Source organism: Hemiscyllium ocellatum, chromosome X, assembly GCF_020745735.1.
Source record: "Hemiscyllium ocellatum isolate sHemOce1 chromosome X, sHemOce1.pat.X.cur, whole genome shotgun sequence".
Lineage (NCBI taxonomy): Eukaryota > Metazoa > Chordata > Chondrichthyes > Orectolobiformes > Hemiscylliidae > Hemiscyllium > Hemiscyllium ocellatum.
Genome location: NC_083453.1, coordinates 8233139 through 8253923, shown reverse-complemented (window position 1 = coordinate 8253923; position 20785 = coordinate 8233139). Strand labels below are relative to the sequence as shown.

General features: G+C 41.7%; 1 protein-coding gene across 2 annotated transcripts in view; it reads left to right on the top strand.

The window, feature by feature from the left end:
* Positions 1 to 20424, top strand: part of LOC132805760 (collagen alpha-1(II) chain) — an 80617-nt gene extending 60193 nt beyond the window's left edge. For both annotated transcript variants that reach the window (XM_060820990.1, XM_060820991.1), the window contains 14 exons: positions 255 to 308; positions 1231 to 1392; positions 1699 to 1806; positions 9324 to 9431; positions 9524 to 9577; positions 11586 to 11693; positions 11926 to 11979; positions 12602 to 12709; positions 16164 to 16217; positions 16637 to 16744; positions 16900 to 17188; positions 17598 to 17785; positions 18772 to 19014; positions 19904 to 20424. In XM_060820990.1, the coding sequence (XP_060676973.1) occupies positions 255 to 308; positions 1231 to 1392; positions 1699 to 1806; positions 9324 to 9431; positions 9524 to 9577; positions 11586 to 11693; positions 11926 to 11979; positions 12602 to 12709; positions 16164 to 16217; positions 16637 to 16744; positions 16900 to 17188; positions 17598 to 17785; positions 18772 to 19014; positions 19904 to 20050 (1785 nt within the window). In that variant the 3' untranslated portion in view covers positions 20051 to 20424. The remainder of the gene's footprint in view (positions 1 to 254; positions 309 to 1230; positions 1393 to 1698; positions 1807 to 9323; positions 9432 to 9523; positions 9578 to 11585; positions 11694 to 11925; positions 11980 to 12601; positions 12710 to 16163; positions 16218 to 16636; positions 16745 to 16899; positions 17189 to 17597; positions 17786 to 18771; positions 19015 to 19903) is intronic.
* Positions 20425 to 20785: the final 361 nt, after the last annotated feature.

The following is a 20785-nucleotide window of genomic DNA, read 5'->3' as shown; positions in this document are numbered from 1 at the left end:
CTGAGCCCATCATTCAGATTTGTACAGGGGAAGAGTTGAGTGCAAAGCACGGTTTGGACATAAAGAGGAACTACAGTGCAGTGTTAAAAGGGCGAATTGTGATTATTAAATGAATTAGATAGAGAGCTAGACAGGATCACTATTAAAATGACAATGTGCACTGTGTACTATGAAACAGTGTTTAAATGATACTGCAGCTCTGCCTTGACATAAATTCAAGTGATTTCTCATCTTCAATCTTTTCTTCTTTTCAGGGTGCAACTGGTTTTCCTGGTGCTGCTGGTAGGGTTGGTCCACCTGGTCCTAATGTAAGTAACATTCCGGGTTTGATTATGACCTCTCTCTGTTTTGTAGCTCTCGGTAAAAATTATCCTTGAGAAGCAGGAAAAAGATCTGGTGTTTTTTGCAAATAGTGTACTACAATAAGCATGAGTGCTCTGGGTTAAGAAGTAGCAGAAACCAACCAGGGTTCCTCTTTTTATTCACTATGTAATATTCCCAGCTAGAGAATGGAGGTTTAGGCTTGGCTCTGACACTTCCATAGGTTGAAACAACATGACTTACTGTCTATACTCAGACAGAAACAATAGGTACCTCTGTGTGTGTGCACTGGACCCATGTACATTATTACAATCCAGTAAAACATGCTGCAAGATGCAGCATCTTCTGAAGTTGAGGCAGAACCTAATCTAATTAGCCATTTAACCTCTCCAGAGCTCCAAGTAACAATTCTAACACATAGAATAGCTGCAGATTTCAGGCAAAATGGCAGGAACCATTGCACAGCCCTGATGGATAATGAAAATTGGTAAATCATTGAGGAGTGTGCCTTGCGTGTGCAGTGCAGCAGCACCCTGACTTTAAAGGTAGTAATGCAGACCTTTCACAGGCCAGTGAATGCAAAGAGATCAGTGTTCAGGTTGAGTTGTTGTGCTGTGAGCATTCTGACAGATAATTGGCAAGAATCGGGAAGTGGGCTGTTGGAATATGAATAAAAGAGATCCCATTATGGTTAAAATTTAAATCCAGAAAATGAATGAACATGAAATGTTCCGGATGACCATTTTAAAATAGTGTTCTATCGAACAATTTAGGGAATTCTAACTGTCAGCCAGTGTGAAGAGCCAGTATGTATCATTATGGAGTTTATTAAAGTCCCAGTTGCTTTTATTCATCCTACTAGTGCGTTTCTTTAGTTTTGCGTAGTAATGGCTGCTTCTTTTGCTACAGGGTAATCCAGGCCCAGTGGGTCCACCTGGTGCTCCTGGTAAAGATGGTCCTAAAGGCCTACGTGGTGATCCTGGTCAGGCTGGACGCGCTGGTGACCCTGGTCTTCAAGGGCCAGCTGGTGCTCCTGGGGAGAAAGGTGAACCCGGTGAAGACGGTCCTCCTGTAAGTATAGAATAAGAGAAAGGTCAACATAAACAAGCAGTGTTTCCATTGTTTAAAAATGGATGCAGGGGATGTGGGCATCACTGGCTGGGCCAGTATTTATTGCTCATCCCTCATTGTGCCTTGAGAAGACAATGGGGAGTTGCCCTTCTTGAACCGCTTCAGTCCACGTGTGCTGTAGGTGCACCCACAGTGCTGTTGTTGTTTGTGGTTGGTTTGAGAACAGTCTTCTTGACTGATTTTGTTTCGCTGCTTTCTTTACAATGTGCAGTTCATGCTCCTAAGTGTTGTTTCATTCCCTGGTAGGGTCCTGATGGTCCTGCTGGTCCACAAGGTTTGGCTGGTCAGCGTGGTATTGTAGGTCTTCCTGGTCAGCGTGGAGAAAGAGGTTTCCCTGGTCTCCCTGGTCCTTCTGTAAGTATAGCATGACATTACATAAAACTGACTCCTTGCATTTAAAGTGTAATTCGTCCCAACATCACCTTACTGAGAGAAGTGATTGACTCCGCATTGGGTCATGATGTGCTCTCAGTAAAGGCAAAACTAATCAGACTCAACAATGACCATACACGTAAGATCCAGAGAGTTATTGACTCGGTAGAACCCATTAATAGCAGTTAGCAAAAATGAGTTAATTATAGAAGTCAAATGGAACATGCAAAATGACTTGAATAATATTAAAACAGAACGAAATGATATGCAGTGCAAAGCAGCCCTGTAATACAGAGTAGTTTGTAGCATATACAGTACAAAAAAAAACAATCCTGCATTGAATATGGAAATGAGCATTCCCATATATGTGCAATAGAGAGAAGTGGGTGGAGATCAGTCCTGATTGTACACAGGTTAAAAAACAAACTATGGTATAAATACAATACAGAAACCAGCACTGTAATATTACAGGAGAGAGACTAGCCTGATATCAAGAGTGTTATGACAAATAGTGGCTAGCTCTTTAATATATACAGAAGAAACCAACTGTACATAGAATAGAGACCAGTCACTTAAAATGTACAATTTAAGAATTATAACAATGGATTAATATCTAATGCCTATGTGTACAGCTTGGAGGCCAACCTGCATAGTATCAACTCCAACTTAATTACTATAGGACAGATACCAGGACTACAGTAAACACAGTATACAGAAACGTATCTAAAATGTAATTAAACCTGGAAAATAAAGAGGCCAGTCTGCAATGTAAAAATCTGTCAACCCTGTGATCCTCTGTACAGAATAGGGAGCAGTGCATAATATTGACAGTATATATTTATAGAAATAATACGTCTATATTACGGGCAGTCTGTGGACTCTCACAAGTAATTTCTGCAATGTAGGGACCAATCCTGCAACCATGTAATATATGTAGCGAAGGAAACAGAACTATAATATACGCAATATGGAGAAAAGCCCTTTAAACAGGGCTTTTAACTTGCATATAATTATGAGAATGGGTAAGTGGCCTCTAATGAGTCATACATACAAATACAATATAAATATCACCCAGTAATGCATGCAATGTGTTCAAGAGGCTGTAATGCATAGTAATTAATATAAAGAACAGATTTGTAATCTAGATTCATCATCATGCTATCAAAGACTATTCCTGTAATATGTATGAGATAGGGAGTAGCCCTATAGTATGGTCAACATAGAGACCAGTTCCATGGTATATAGTATTTAAAAACACTCCTGTCATGCATTTAGTGTAAAAGCAACCCTCAAATCAATACAAAATGGGAACAGCGCTTGCATATGGATAGTATAGAAACCAGCATCATACTTTTATTTGGAGAACAGAATTCAATCTGAACCAGGCATCTATATTAGGTCTACTGAAATTTAAAATAAGAGATTAGAGAATGCATGCAACAGAAAACAGCCCTACATTATAGTGTAGAACAAGATAGTACAATGACCATCCCTACATTTTTTACAGGTAGGTCATGTTGAATTTACAGGATCATGACTAGTCCTTTAAGATACATAGTACAGAGATGAGCCTTGTAGAATCTACGAAATAGAGAGTGATGCGAAAGATTGTGCATCATAGAATCTGGTTCCAGATAGAATGTACAGTGTAGAGACCAGTCTTTTAGTCGCTACGGAACAGAGACTAGCCCTATAAACTGTATAGAACAGAGGCCATCCCTGTAGAATATATAGAAACCATACCTATAGATCGTACAGTATAGAGACCAGCTAATAGAATGCATAGAGTCCAACTCTAAAATGTATAGTATAGAGAACAGCCCTGTAGAATATGCAATATAGAGACAAATTGCATGGACAGTATAGTATAGATATTGGCCCTATAAAATGTACAGAATGTACTGGCCCCATGAAATGTATAGTACAGAGACTGGCCCTATGGAATATACAGTATAGGAACTCCACAGTATTTGGTCCAGCCATTGAGAATGTCATGGTATTGGGTTCAGTCCTGTAAAATGTACAGAACAGAGACTAGCTGTGTAGAACATACAGTATGGGATTCAAATCTGTATGTTGTATAGTACAGATATAGGCCACGAAGAATGTACAGGATAGAGACCAACTGTGTCGATTGTATGGTATAGGGCTCATATCTGTAGAATGTACAGTATAGAATGGCCTGATTAGAATATATGATATGAGATCTGGCCTTTTAGAATGTACAGTATAAGCCCTGCAGAAAGGTGCCATTGAATGTGTAGGATAGAGGCAGATCCCATAGAATACACATAACATTAAATGGCCCTGTACAATGAACATTGTACACCCAGCCCCACAGAATGTATAACATTCTGTCCATCCTTGTAGGGTATAACACTGGTTGCAGATGTGTAGAATGTATAATACAGAGATCAGCCCTATGGAATATACATCACAAATCCTATCCTGTAGAATGTACAATGGAAGGTAAATAAAATGTACACATTGTCCAGCTCTGCATGTTACATGGACCAGCTGGTAGAAAGTACAGGTTAGAGACCAGACCTATAAAATGTACAGTGTAGAAACCAATAGATTTTGTAGTATAGATATTAACCCGAACAGCTTACAGAATAGGGAAACATTCTGTAGAATGTACACAATAGAGACAATCTCAATGGAACATATGTTACAGAGACCGGCCCGGTAGAATGCACAGTGTAGAGACTCGCACTTTACAATATAAGGGAGAGAGATCAGCCCTATTGGATTTAAAGTATTAAAAATAACTCCATACAATACATAGTTTAGAAGGCAGCCGTAAAGAATGCACAGTTTTAGAGATCAGCCATACAGAATGTACAGTACAGAGACTGAACCCATGAGCTGTATAGTGTAGAGATATACAACATGGAGACCAATTTTATAGAATACACAGTAGTAGGACCAGCCCTGTGGACCATACAACATACTGTGTTGAATACACAGTATAGGGATTGGCCCTATAGGCTATAACGTACAGAGACCAGCCCTAAAGAATACATAGCACAGAGATTAACCTTATAGCATATACAGTGTAGAGACTGACCCTATAAATTATATAATGTAGGCACCAACCCTGCAGATATAAGATCAAGTCTGTAGCATGTTCCATTACGCCCTGCGCAGTGAACCGTATTGTCTGCTGGATCACTGTGTAATTTTCATATGGTGTGGTGGATCGCAACTTGCTGTGGAACACACTGAATACTGCTTCTAAATGCATACTGGATCACACTTGAGTACTGGATCATGTTGAGTCTTATTGTTTCACTGAGCACTGTACCTAACTTATTGAAATAGTAATTATGTTGTGTACTAGATCATGTTGAGCACTGGGTCATGGTGGTTATAAAATCACAATACGTGGGAGCTTAACATTTTCAAGATAATGACCAATACTCAAAACTCTGAAAACTATTGTGAAGTGTATTGTGTAACATTTATTCTGTTAGACCATGTGGTGAATGTTTCATAAAACTAGGTTCTTCACACTATCAGCCAGCAGATACTGGTCAGGGGCTAATTAAGGTTTAATTGGGCCATGAAGCACAAGTTGGCTGAACTTCTTTTCAATGCGAGATAACATGCGCTATAATGATCGCAAAATGCAGCATCCAATAAAAGCAAAGCATTGATAATCATTGCCAGCACACTTTTGTTTTTATAGAAAAGAAAAAGGTTTGTATACTGCCTTACCATGTCCCACAGAAACATCTCAAGCGCTTAAAAAGCAATGGTTTACTTTCGGAATGCTATGACCTTGGCAACTGCGGCAGCTAATTAGCAGACAGCAAATGAGGTGAATGGTGAGTTAATCTGTTTTTGGTGGTGTAGGTTCAGCGCTAAAGCAGCTGCTTAAAGCATTGAAATTGCGCATGTCAGCCCAGTGCAGCTATTTTCACAGCAATCCTCTGCGGACAATGGACTGCACCAGGCACAGGAAGTACCATTTTGACAACCAGGCGCTAAAGGCTTTAATAAAAGGACTGGGCGAACATGTACCTGCACAGAGGGCCACTCCTCAGACACCTGATTCAGCAGGTATGGAAAGATATCGTGGAGCACGTAAACGCTGTCTCCAAGATCTCAGCAAGTGGCCAGCAGATCTGAAGAATTCGGCTAAGGTAAGTCAATAATATTAATATGCACCTGCCATAAATGGACATGCAAGAAAGTCAACCTGGCAACCTTCTCATCCTTTTGTGCTTCTCTATGAAAACTGGCATGAGGAGGTGAACCAGTGCAGCACTGCCAAGAGATACAAAGGCAATGAATGGGGACATATATGTTTAAGACACATAGCTCTGAAGTGCTTCTGCAAATTTGTGTGTACTACAACAATTCCAAAAGGGGATTTAGACAATGACTGTTTAGAAGTGAACAGAACAGGGTTAACCCAGTTAATGAGAATATCTGGTATGTCACAGAAACTGTACAACTGCATGACATTGTCAGTGCTCTGTGTACATTCAATCTACCAATACTGTTCTTCTACTTGCAGGACAAGATGGCCTTCAATCAGCGAGAGCAGTGCCAATCCCCTACCCTGTCCAAGAACGCCACTTTGGAAATATTACGCGGGGAGAGTATAGAGGGAGTGGGGGACGACAAAGCTGCAAGCTTCAAACGATTTCATGGCTAGTACTTTAATGTTCATGTTGTACCATTTTGTCCTGTTGAATGACTGTCATTCAGATACATGCTTAAGCTAAGTAACAATGCCGGTAATACCATAGAATGACACATTATCTTCTCTTTTCACAGAAATGGAGTGTAGCAAGAAGCAGTGTCTGTGAGAAAGGCAACTGTTCACAGCACTCTGCATCACAATCACTCTCTGTCAAACGTCAAGAACAGCTACACAACTCTTTGGATGTAGGTGGTGAGGTTCAGGAAGGGTTGCAGGGTAAGTCACAACTCATGGGTGAAAAGGAGCAAGTGATGTTGGCTGTAGCAGACCAGGCGTTTGCTGAGCAAAAGTCCAGCATGATGAATCGCGTGGGATCTGCTGACCAGCAGAAATTGTTATCTGAGCAGATCATCCAGCTGAGCCAGGAGTGTGCTTGGAACATTCACTGCAAGACCTTGAAAGGATTGTGGAGGAGTACGCTACCTCGATCTGTGCAGGCATGAGCATGTGGTTGTCTGCACTGCAGTTGTCCACACAATGTTTGGTAATTGGAGTGGCATCTGCAGGGAATTTCCAGAGTTCAAGTCATTGGTGTAGTGCGGACATTTCTCATGAATGTTCACATGACTACTATAGAAACCTTTGACTCCAGTCTGGAGGAGGCTCTTTTTTGCTAACTTCAGCACACTTGGAGACTGGATGCAGACATTTTGATTAAGGATTCACAGACCTTCCAGATGCCCGAGGTTCCATTGCCAACTCAGTGGATACTTTGCAGGACTGCCCAGTGGAGGGGAGCAGTTAATGAGCAGATATTGGCTCAAATGATCCAGGCCATTAACTATCCCGATACAAGTGGCAGTAGGTATGCCTGAAACTAAATAGGTGCAGGCAGCAAGACCATCCAGAGTCATGATGACCAGTTTGCAGAGCGACTGCAGTCCTTACGACATGGAAGTCCTGTGCACGACAGTTCCATCAACTTGACAGTGGGACCGAGCAGTCAGACAACATGCTGTCTCCTTCCAAGGGAATCGCTGAGGAGAAGACGGGCTTAGCCAGGCACTCTGTACTACATCAAACCACAGGTACAAAGCTGACTACATTCACTGAACACCTAATGCTTGGAATAAAAACACTGGATTTGATTTTTACATTGGTCTGAGTGTTTCTTTACTGGGTCAGTGTCATTTGATTGTGCTGAAGGCGTTATGTAAATATCTAGTTTTTGTTAATTTCAGTCAGAATTTTACAACGTCCTCCATTAAGGTTTGAGGATCTGCAGAAGGAAGTGCAACTGCAGCTGGCTTAGGGATGTGTCGTTTCTGCACATGGACAGCAACAGTACTCACTGGAAGACACCTTTAAACTGAAGGCCGTATCTCAGCTTTCCCTGCAAAAGCAGCTTCTATGTTCACACTCTCCAGCTTTTGTTTTGCCGTGTCTTTGCCGTTCTGTTCCTCCTTGTTGGTAAGATATCTTTGCAAAACTAAAAGCAAAAACAAAATTGCACACACTCCTCTCACATTGTTCCCGGTGTTACATTGTTAATAAAGTTGCTTCTAAAGTATAGTCACCTTTGGAAATATTGTTATCTTGGCAAACATGGCAGGCACCTTTCAGCACATGGAGACCGCACAAGCGGTGTATGAGATGTGTGACCAGTTAATCTGTTGTTGGAGACATATAAGTAATGGCAAGGATGTCAGGAGCATTCGTTCCTTTACTTTGAGTGGTTCTATGGACCTTTTGCATCTGCCTGAATAGTTCGGCAGTCCTTCAGTACAGCATTGAGGTGTTCACCTTGACCATGTGCTCAAGAGTAATGCAGGAACTCATAAGCTTTGGATTTCATGAATGGAATGCCATCAACTGAGACAAACTGACATAGCAATAGCTAATGTCATTTATGAGAACCTGGGATGGCTGTATTGTAAGGTATGGCCGAATCAGTGGAGATACCTGCTTTAAGATCCCAGTGGTATGTTCTGTAATGAACTGGACCCTCATTACGCCCACGGTCCAGCTGTGGTTATTGCATGGATAGCTTGAACCCAGTTTGAAGAGTGCTCTGGGTCTCTCAGGAGCCATCTGCCCTCTTCAAGTAAAGCTGGCATAAACACAACTGCTTTGAAGTCAAGCCATGAAGAGCATTCTCAGGGAGTCTATTGTCACTCTCTGCTGAGAGGTGGACTGCCACACTGATGGAACAACTTCCCTTTGTGTTCATGTCGGCCACAGTCTTGTGGACAGGGGCTGCCAACTGCGAGCCCTGGAGAGAGTGAAACGAGCATTGTGCCTGGTCACACAATGCTGCTGTTGCTGCTGCTGGTTTGTGGTTCATGCCATGGCTTGCTGGAAGCTGCAGAATAATACATCTGTCACTTCCTGTGGCCTAGTCCACCCCTGGGAGCACCTGAACAAAGAAATATCAAAACATCTTCGACACTTTGGTCACTGGCAATGCCATACAAATGCATCTAGATGTTGGCATTGAATTGCCGATGGCAATGCTCTGTCATGGCCTTCGAATTTACTCTTGGCTTCCTGTGCCAACTATTCACAGGTCATTGTGCCTGGGTTGGTAGCCCAAAGTGTCGAGAAGCAGTGCAACACCACTGTTCTCCTCCTGGGCAACCTTGCATCCGGGTCACTTAGATTCGTGCTGCTCCTGCTCAACGAATGGATTAAGAGTGCACAGCACAGGCCACACTCCTGAAGTGACCAACACCTGGAGCAGGGGTATTAACATTGATGCCAACAGTCATTTCCAACTTTAAGATATTTGAAAAAAAAACGCCAAACATATTCTGATATGTAACCGCCATTTTGCTTTTCCCTCTAGGGTGAGCCTGGCAAACAGGGAGCTCCTGGTTCTGCTGGTGACCGAGGCCCCCCTGGCCCTGTTGGTCCACCTGGTCTCACTGGTCCCTCTGGAGAGCCTGGACGTGAGGTATGTCGGTCTTCTGTACTGTGATTCTGTAAATGTGATATCTTTGTCTTGTGTTCCTCTGTCACTTCTGACTGCCTTGCATCTCTTTACAGGGCAACCCTGGTGCTGATGGTCCTCCTGGTCGTGATGGTGCATCTGGTATGAAGGTAAGATTTGGCCATTAATTTTGAAGAAAATTAATGATTGAGTTTTCCAAAGACATAAATGTAAAAATACTCACCAATCATATTTTCCTGAGAATCAGGAAATTAGTTACAAAAATAAAACTCCCTCCGGCCCAATAACCCGCTTGAATCCCAACACTAGAAGACCACCCAGTCACAGCTGCGACAGTTTGAACTGTGAACCAATATTAAATGGGAACTGAATTTGCATTGGCCTCTGTTTCAATCGTCACTCTTAATGACTGAGATGAGTTAATATTTAAGGCCTGGTGGCTGAAAGGAAGAGCAATCCAGGGATATGGGAACAGGACAGGGGGCTGGAATTTAGATTAGCAACGATATGGAGGTTAAACACCAAGACAAACTGGCTAGGCCAAATAGCTTGTTTTCATGTTGTAATGTAATCCGATGAAGCTATCTGAGCTCCTACGATAGAGGAGGAAAATCAACTTGTAACTCTAAATCAGTCTGGAGTGGGTTTGAACAAAGACCCGGGCAGAACGGAGAAGTATTAATCCATTGCACTCAGAAGTGAAACACCTAAACACCCAAATAGTGAACATTAGTTACCATTCCGCTTCAAGTTTGTCTCCTCCAATAAAAGCACATGCAGAACTTCTCACCGTTTTCTGAAAATGTGGGAATTTGAGAGATTGAATATTACTCTCCGGGTACATTGCAATTGTAGCAAAGAAAACAAAATGGTTAGATATTAGTTAAAAGCTGTCCAAACAGATAATTAGCTCGTCTCCATAACAAATTAAGTGAAAAACTGAAGAATATAATAGCTTAACTGTAGCAGCTAAATAACTAACTGTAACAGACTTGTTCTTTGTTAGGGTTTCAGTTAATATGGTTGAAATTATTTGGAAGAACAATGTTGAACTTCTTTCATTTTTTTTACTGTGTTCCAGTTCACTCAGTTGGACTGTAATATGTGGTGAGTTCACCTTTGTAAATGTGTACATCTAATGCCAATGACAGATACAAGGAAAGGATCACTTACAGAAAATGTTTGTTTCTGGGCAATGCCGCCAGTGGTGAGTTGAGGGAGAGAATTCCATTCATCTGACATAGGACCAGTGCTGTGTGGAGAGAGGAGTGGGTCCACTATCAGGAAAAAAACAAAAGAGACTTCTTGTACTGTACCTCAAAAACCATGCCAGACAGACAGGCATTCAAAGAAACCCAGTTATTACAAGTTCCAGAGAAAGACAGCCAGTGTCAAGCAGGAACAGGGGTCACCAAATACAGGATCACTTACAATTGGCTCCCCGAATTGTGAAGCTGATGTAACAACTCTGTGTCACGTTTGTCTGCGAGGGACTACCAGTGGAGATTATATTGTGTCATGCTATGGTCAATGATTTAAAGAAACTCTTTAAAATATTTCTGGTATTGAAAACTTACAGATTATATTTTTACTCAGTCTTAGAATATGGGCATCACTGTCTGAGCAAGCATTTATTGTCTGTCCTTGATAGCTAGACCATGAGAGAACCAGAGGGGCTTCTCTGACATGGCTGCCATTAGTCAAGCTTTATATTCCAGATCAAATTTCACCACCTGCCATGGTGGGACTCAAATCCAGGTCCCCAGAACATTAGTGGGGGATCTCTGGATTATTAGGTCAATGACATTACTGCTCCACCATTGTGTTGCCAGCCGTTAAGAGTGCCAGAACTGGAGAAGTTTGTAGCATTGAAGGAAATCATTTGGCCCATTGTGTTGCTATCAACAATCCAAAACCAATTTCACTTTCTCCCAATTCTCATATACTTTGCTGCTTGAACTATTCATCCACTTCTTCCTGGGATCTCTGGTCTAATCATTGCGTACGGTAAAGCAGTTCATGGCGTGATCAAATCTGAAAATAATGTCGTGAAATATCAATTCTCCACTGAAAAGATTTCAGCTTCAAACCTGACAATTATTGTTCTTTGAAAGATCATTGAGTGGCTGATGATAGCTTTCTCCTTCTCCTTAACAGGGTGACCGAGGTCAGACTGGTCCTGCTGGTGCCCCTGGTGCTCCCGGTGCCCCTGGCGCTCCCGGTCCTGTCGGCCCAACTGGCAAACAAGGAAACAGAGGGGAGCCTGTACGTATGAGGGACATTGCTATTATTTAATTTGCAGTCGATTGCAAACAATAAACAAGTAATATTAGCCAAATGTGTCAGACAGATTTTATCTATTCACTTGTTAAATTCTTTAGTTAGTTTTATCAGGTTTTTAACTAAAGGATCTAACACAGAGTAATTTTGGTGACTAGCAATGTTTCTACTGGTTTGTGTTTTATTATTGATTTAATAAAGTTATTTTCCTTTGTAGGGTGCTCAAGGTCCAATGGGTCCTTCTGGTCCTGCTGGTGCCCGTGGTATGCCTGTAAGTAACCTTAAATCATGTGATATTTTGAAACAGTATCTTATGGAATTTCTTTCAACTAATTCGACAGAGCAAGGGAAGTTGAAAAAATTAGGTTAACTGTTATAGAAAAGAGCAATTTGTTTCATTAATAATTACAACCTTCAGAGAGACAGTGCAAACAGATCAAATGGCCTCCTTCTGTATTACAGCCATTATGTGATCACACATGGAACCAGTGAGGGAATGCTCCACAGTGCAGGCTGCCCCTGGGGTAATTCTCCAGCAGTGGGAACAGATACAGAGTAGTTACCCTTGATTAGAGGTGGCTAATCAATTTAAATATTTCAGAACTCTATTGGAGTCTTACCCAGAACTGTCAGCATCAGGAATATAATCTGAAAATCTGATCACAATTCTATTGAAGCACATAGGCCTTTAAATGAAACTGCAATACAGTTTATTTTAATGGCAATGGAATTTCAATGAAACATGTGAAATGCATCCACCGATACTGTCATGTAGTTGCATCTGTTTCTGTAAAGGTTGACACTTCTTATTTTAACCCAAAATGTGAATCGCGTTCCAGATCAGCAAGACTTGACAAACCTGCTTTAACTTCTTGTAATAATATTCTCTTCAGGGTCCTCAAGGTCCTCGTGGTGACAAGGGGGAAGCTGGTGAGGCAGGTGAAAGAGGGCAGAAAGGTCACAGAGGCTTCACTGGTCTGCAGGGCCTACCTGGTCCTCCTGTGAGTATTTTGAAAACAATTCAGGACATTGTATTGTAAACCAGTTGGAACCGATTACTTTCACTTTGTAAGGGCTCATACAAAATCTGACACTCTATTTTGTAAGGACACAAGAATGTACATTCATATTGTGGTACGGTGGCTCAGTGTTAGCACAGCTGCCTCACAGCACCAGGGACCCAGGTTTGATTCCAGCCTCGGGCAACTGTCTGTGTGGAGTTTGCACATTCTCCCCATCTCTGTGTGGGTTTCCTCTGGGTGTGGCCAGTTTCCTCCCACAATCCAAAGATGTTAAGGTTAGGTGAAATAGCCATGCTAAATTGCCCCATAGTGTTCACTGATGTGTTGGCTGGGTGGATTAACCATGGGAAATATAGGGTTCAGGGGGTAGTGGGGTGGGTCTGAGTGGGATGCTCTTCAGAGGGTTGGTGTGAACTCAATGGGCCAAATGGCCTGTGTCCACACTCAGGATTCTATGATCTCATCACATGCTTAAAGACATTGTAAAACACTTCACACTGAAATATTTCTGATTCCATTTAATTTAGGCAGCAAAATTGAACTCAGCAAGATTGAATGAATGAAAGAATAACTATCAAATCCAGTTTTGGTGATCTGCTTGAGATTAGAACACCAGGAGAATTGAACTACATGTCTTGCAGTCATGCTGTAGGGTTTCACCATCCAGCACAACAGGCAGGAAAGGTCTCATTCATTCCTGGTATCACAGGACCCTCTCACTGCAGCAATAGCACAGCAGCCCAGATGACATGTTAAAGTCCTTCATGAGGATTGGAAACTGCAAACTACTGACTCAGCAGCAAGTGTGATACCAATTCAGCTCAATGTCCAATACGCAGACTCATGCAAGGAATTGCTGGACACATGACATATAATACAGCCATACAGACCAAAAGAAACCAGGCTTAATTCCCAATCAGTGTTAAATTCAATGTTCTTGAATTGAGCAGTTGACAGCGAAGGAAAGTGCTGTCATAATGTGATCAAGTAGGTTGAGTATCAACCTGCAAATCCTTTCAACACATATCAAAGGCAAGCTATAAGAGCAGGAGAGATTCCTGCTCAGCCATGGCTTTCACATCCATCCAACATTGAAGCCTCTATCATCAGTATCCATAATCCTGGCTACAAAATACACGTAAAAGTACACAACAACTGAGACTTAACACACTACCGCTACCTCATGATATAATTCTAACCTAATAGGGACTAGCAGTGCCTGCACTATGCTTTACATCACATCAATAACATTGAGACTATTGTGTATTTTTGATCCATCGTTGTAGCAACTGTTTTTGTGGTGTTTCTGAAAGAGCTTGGCAATCCACTTTTTCGTGGTTCCAACAAGATCACTCAAACTGCCCAGCTTCGGTACATTGAAAGAGGAGTGCTTTATTGGTCACGTATCAGACTGGAGTCAGAGCTCAATGCTGCAATGAGGAGATGCTGTGTTAACCAGTGTGCTCACAACTCCACTGGGAGATACTAGACTGTTCCCACTGGTCTTTTCTAGTTAATTGAAGAATACACCGATATACTCTGGGCTCAGACGACCTGATACCAAAGGAAAACCTACACCCACCAAATATACACTGGATCCAAATAACAACAACAACTTGTATTTGTATAGCATCTTTAATATAATGAAATCCTCCAAAGCGCTTAGACATTCCGTAGTGTTAATGAAAGTGGAGGTTAATGATAATGCATGCCTGAATAACTGTGGCTGCTCTGGTTACAGTTAAGGCTGGAAGTAAGCATTCGGGTGCAGCAGGCAATAGAGAAGGCAAACTTCATAGCAAGAGGATTCAAGTACAGGAACAACGATGCCTTCTTAAATTTATACAGGGCATTGGTGAGAGCAGAGCTAGAGTACTGTGTGCAGTTTGCTCTCCTTATCTGAGGATATTATTGATATAAAGGGAATGCAGCAAAAGTTCATCAAGTTGATTCCTGGATGGCAGGACTAACACATGAGGAGAAATTGAATCAATTGGAATTGTATTCACTGGAGTGTAGAATGAGAGGAAATCTCATAGAACCCTATTGAATTCTAACAAGAGGGGACGGGTTAGATACAGGACCGTGGGAAAGTGCAGAACTTGGAGTCATAGTTTAAAGATAAAAAAAAACCTTTTAGGACTGAGATGAAGAGAAATTTCTTCACTCACAGAGTGGTGAGCCTGTGGAATTCACCACTGTAGAAAATGGTTAAAACATCAAGAAGGAAGCAGATATAGCTCTTGTGGCTAATGGGATCATGGGATATGGAAGGGATGGGGAGATTAGGGTATTGAGCTTGATGATCAGCCATGGTCATAATGAATGGCTGGGCAGGGTCAAAGGGCCAAATGGCCTACTCTTGTTCCAATCTTCAATGTTCCAGAGTTTAAGGGGTGTTAAACCACTGGGTTTTGTCCAATTTAAGAAACACTTTATTCCAGTTTTAGAGGTAAAATGATTTGAGGTCTCAGAATTTATTTGCATTTTGTCATACAACTTTGTCTCTCGTTAAAATAGCACAAGACTTTCAGGAACAGGGATGATTATTAAGGTCAAGAATCTCAAATTGTTTTTGAATAACCCATACCAACCTGTCTTGTCAGTACATATTCCTCAGTCCCACTTTACTGCTGGCATCAGATTGATTTGTACACCCAGCTCCATGGCGAGTATGTTGGCTGCCTTTGTGAGGGAGCCCTTCCAATGTCTGTTGCAGTGAGACCAAACAATGTCTCACCTGGTCAAAACTAGCAGGTAGTTCTGGGTGTGCCCAGCAGTCACTTCACCACAAAAACTAAAAGGCATTGGAAAATCAGATAATTAACAGGCATGGTTAATTTTGCAAAATTAACATTTTAAACAATTTTTAAAAATGTAGTTTTGAGCAATGATATTTGAAAAGTTTGATAAATCATGGCAAAAGTCATAGGTTTTACCTTTAATGTGATTTAAGAGGTTCATGTTAAATATTCAATCCATTTTTAAGGTCCTCCTCATTTAAGTATTTGCAGATTGAGAACAGTTCCCTAATGCTTGGAAAGAGTGGTGTACATTAGGAACAAATTAATGCTGTTTCCATCCTTGCTGTTTGAAGTAGTGAGCACCACATTAGGATTAGTTAAATGCATGCTTGTGTGCTCTGGACATTGCAGAGTTGGTCAGCATTCAGGGGCAACAGCTGCTAATGCACAGCAAAGTTGAATTGTCTCTTGATCTAATCGGTTTCTTGGCCTGCTCCTTACTCCCAGTGTAAACTTTCAATCAGAGAAAAGGGGTGGATTCTGCTCGCGCCCACCTGGACTGTGAGAGTTTCTGTCCTAAACAGGAAGAACTTTGGAATTGTGGATCTTATATTCATCATTGTATGTAGTTCATTCTATTCTTTCACAGTCAGTGCAACTATAACATTCCTGTTTTCTTTCTTTTCAAGGGTCCTGCTGGCGATCAAGGTGCTGTTGGTGCTGCTGGTCCTGCTGGTCCTCGTGTAAGTATTGCCTTCAGTTTTACTGGGTTTGCTTTAGAAAAAAAATCTCCAGAATTCTGCATAAAGACTGACCAAAATGCACAATGCCATATCATCAGTATTCAGATATCCATTTAATAATGATATCCTCCAAATACCACCTTTACAAACCTTACACCGAAGATTAATTCCACAAAATAAATGCTTCCCCAAAACATGCAACTTATATGAGCTTATATTGAACTTATTCACAATTTGATGTGAATTGCAGCCTAATACTTTCATCTGGAATTATAATGTAGAGTCATGGTGCAGAATCCAATCAGCTATTTTTTTTTCAATTGTTTATTTGCATTCTCTGACTTAAAGCGAACAAAGGATCAACGATAGCATACTGTGAATGTCTGGTTTCTAATAGCATTTGCTGCTCTCCATTGCAGGGTCCTCCTGGTCCCGTTGGACCACCTGGTAAGGATGGTGCAAATGGTCTGACTGGTCCCATTGGTCCACCTGGCCCACGGGGGCGTTCTGGTGAAACTGGCCCTGCTGTGAGTATCTTCAGCTTTCTTCTTGTCACTTCCTCACTGTTGAAACTCTCTAAGTCCTTTCCCTAGTTTATTGGTTCCCATGACTAGTGAGCTTATCGCCTCCCTCACATTATTGTGTCACAAGTGTTAATGTTACTCTGAATATTTCCCAACAGGGTCCTCCTGGTAATGCTGGTCCTCCTGGTCCCCCTGGTCCTCCAGGCCCTGGTATCGATATGTCTGCCTTTGCTGGTCTGTCACAACCTGAGAAAGCTCCTGACCCACTCCGATACTTCCGGGCTGACCAGGCTGCTCCATTCCTGCGTCAACATGATGCTGAGGTTGATGCCACTCTGAAATCCCTCAACAACCAAATCGAAAATATCCGCAGCCCAGAAGGAAGCAAGAAGAACCCAGCCCGTACCTGCCGAGACCTGAAACTTTGTCATTCAGACTGGAAGAGTGGTAGGTAGACGTGAGGATCCAAAATTAAATCAGTAGAATTACCTAAAATGGAGCACTCGCTGTAAATTTAGTGTCACATTTAGAATTCTGTATTTGTTTCAGTTGCACCTTTGCAGCCACCTTGGTGGATCTAGCAAGTCACAATACTTTAGCAAAATTTAGCACCTCAAATTTCAAATGTCTGATCTTCTTCATATTGCAGTATAAGCTCTCTGAATTAATTTCATTGAAACAAAGATAGATACTTTTAAATTGTTTCTGAGGTCTTATTCCAGACGGACATTAATCAGTAAAAAGATTCACATTCTATATCCATGTTTTAACTGAATTGCATGCTTTGTGGATGGAAGTATCGAGCATGGAATGGTGTGAAATGTCAACCATTTCTGAGTTTGTGAATGTGTTGCAGGTGATTACTGGATCGATCCTAACCAGGGCTGCACACTCGATGCCATCAAGGTCTTCTGTAACATGGAAACTGGTGAGACCTGCGTCTATCCCAACCCAACAAGCATTCCACGCAAGAACTGGTGGACAAGCAAGGGAAAAGACAAGAAGCACGTATGGTTTGGCGAGACTATGAATGGTGGTTTCCATGTAAGTACCTGAATACTGTAATTCTTGTGTGGAGGTTAACAATAAAAAAGTGACTAAAGTATGTATCATCCATCAAGTTAGTGAGAACTCTCCCTCACACCAAAAGGAAATCCTGTCTGCCCAAGTGACCTACTTCAGCACTTTTACAGTAGAATGTTCAATGCTATAGAAATAAGAGACCAGTCACATTAAAAAACACATCTATTTGACAGATGCTGTCTACCTGCATTGTCACTATATTCTTTTTATCTTTGCTAAATTCAACCAATGGCTGAGTCAGTTTATCAGTTGAGTATTTTAGCAGTACAGATCAAACAGCCACCAGATCCAATGGCCAATTCTGCTGAGTGCGCTGGTCTCAATTGGGCACTTCAGCCATCTTTATACTCTTCAATGAGAGAGGGATTTGCATCCCAATGAGGGGCCTGCTTAACCTTCAGTAAGAGAAAACGAATAACCCACATTGTTGTCTCTTGAACCTATTGACACTGTCAATTACAGTTTGAATAAAGCAGTTTCTTCTGGATTCTAATTTCCCAAATTTTGACTCATTTCCTTTAGGATTTAAACCCTGCCCAAGTGGCTTTGGCAAGTTTGTTGAATGTCCATCTCATTCATCCTGAACAGAAGTGGTGGCTTCACACTTTGAACCCAGTGTTCATCCAAGCAACCTTTCCCATTAGGACCAACTGCTGCTCTTCTCCCTCCATTACATTAACAGCTTTAGATTTTCACATTTCCCTCTACAATGCAATACAGTTTGTCTGAGGTAGTCTTAGTGATTCTCTCCTGATGATGAGTAAGAACGCCATTTGATTTTCTCCCTCTTTAAATGTAGGCTGGACAAAGGGCAATTGTTGTTACTCACTGGCTCGAGATCAGCAGACTGCAGATTTAACTTGAAACCTTTCTGTTCCTTCATATCCAGGCTGCTGGGAAGTGCTTGTGAGACTTTTCAGCGAGTCTTTCTTTGTCTTCTCTTACAGTTCAGCTATGGCGATAGTAGTTTGACAGCCAACACTGCTGCCATCCAGATGACTTTCCTGCGTCTACTGTCCACTGAGGCCTCCCAGAACATCACCTATCATTGTAAGAACAGCATTGCCTACATGGACAGAGCTTCTGGCAATCTGAAGAAGGCCCTCCTGTTGCAAGGCTCAAATGACATTGAAATCAGAGCGGAAGGAAACAGCAGGTTCACATACACTGTCTTGGAAGATGGTTGCACGGTACGTTTTGGAGACTTTTTTCTGATTAAACTTAATAAGAACATTAAATCTAACTGTGCAGCACGAAAGACAAATTTGTTTGCCTTGGATTGTGAAGCATGCAACTTCAGTTTGAATGTTTATGGAATAAGGAAATTGACAAGACAGTTAACTGGAGTAGTAGAACACTGCATTCTCATTCTGAGGCACTGAATTAAACCCAGGGGCTACCTGAACACAATAAATGTCTTGGGGAAGACTGTGGACATCTTGGAAAGGGAGCAGGAATGGACTGCCACCTGACATTTAACATTGACACGGGTAACAGAGCGCATAAAGAAACTGAGCATTGCAAAGGTCAGGCTTTAGATTAGATTACTTACAGTGTGGAAACAGGCCCTTTGGCCCAACAAGTCCACACCGACCCGCCAAAGCGAAACCCACCCATACCCCTATATTTTGCCCCTTACCTAACACTACAGGCAATTTAGCATGGCCAATTCACCTGACCCGCACATTTTTAGACTGTGGGAGGAAACTGGAGCACCCGGAGGAAACCCACGCAGACACGGGGAGAACGTGCAAAGTCCACACAGTCAGTCACCTGAGTCAGGAACTGAACCCGGGTCTCAGGCGCTGAGAGGCAGCAGTGCTAACCACTGTGCCACCGTTCCGCTTATCAGCTAATACAACATAAAGGTGACCGGACCTCTGAGAATCCTTCTTTAATGGCTTCTGAAGAAACAGTAGGACAAAAAAAAACCCAGAATAAATAAGATGAAGGAAATAATTTTCAGTGACATTTTCAAACCAACTTAAAAGTTGTTGCATAAAAGTTGTCATTACTGAAGAATATATGTTTAATTTACACTGTCAAAAACTGAAAATATCTTTCTTCTACTTTTTTCAGAAACATACTGGCAAGTGGGGCAAGACAGTCATTGAATACAGATCACAGAAAACAACCCGTTTGCCCATTGTGGATGTTGCACCTTTGGATATTGGTGGTTCAGATCAAGAATTTGGTGTTGACATTGGCGCAGTCTGCTTCTTGTAAAATACTAAGGACCTCAGTACTTTCCAATCACTTCTAGGACTTCTGCACTGAATGGCTGATCCAATCCATCACTCCATTCATCCACACGCTTACATTTTGGACTTCATGGCCTAGCTGGACAGACTGTGAAAACGGTTAATTTATTTATTGTTTTCCTGTAAGATCGTCATGTCAGGTGGAAGTGTTACTGATATCTGTTGAAGGCCCTCCCCTGGATTGTACCAGCACAGGTCTTACTAAAATTCATACCGTACCAGTCTGTAATAAAGGTTACGAGCAGGAGACTGTGTAAAATATAAAAAAAAATGGTGCTATGTTGTAAAACCAGTCTGTAACATGGAGAACAATTGATATAAAAAATGTGGAAAGTACAAGTTGATCTGGGCTTTATTATTTTTTTTTTGCAGACTTTGAGAGACTCTAACTGCTCCAGTATCTAACTTTGCCTGCCCTCTTTTTCTATCAAGATGAAGGAAGTTTGGAACAACCAATCTAGAACTTCCCCAGTTTAAGCTACCTCACACTAATGATCTTAAAGGGACTAAACACACAGTAGCAGGGACAGAAGCTAGAAAAAAAAAGTCCTGACGATCATTCTTATTTCCAATTCAATTTAGAACAGAAAAGGTGCTCCCATTTTTTTTTGGCTTCTGGTGTCTCCTTCTGTGGCAGTTTTAGTGAACTAGAGGGATCCAGTCAAGATTTGATGGTGCTGACTAAAAACAATTCTGAAGC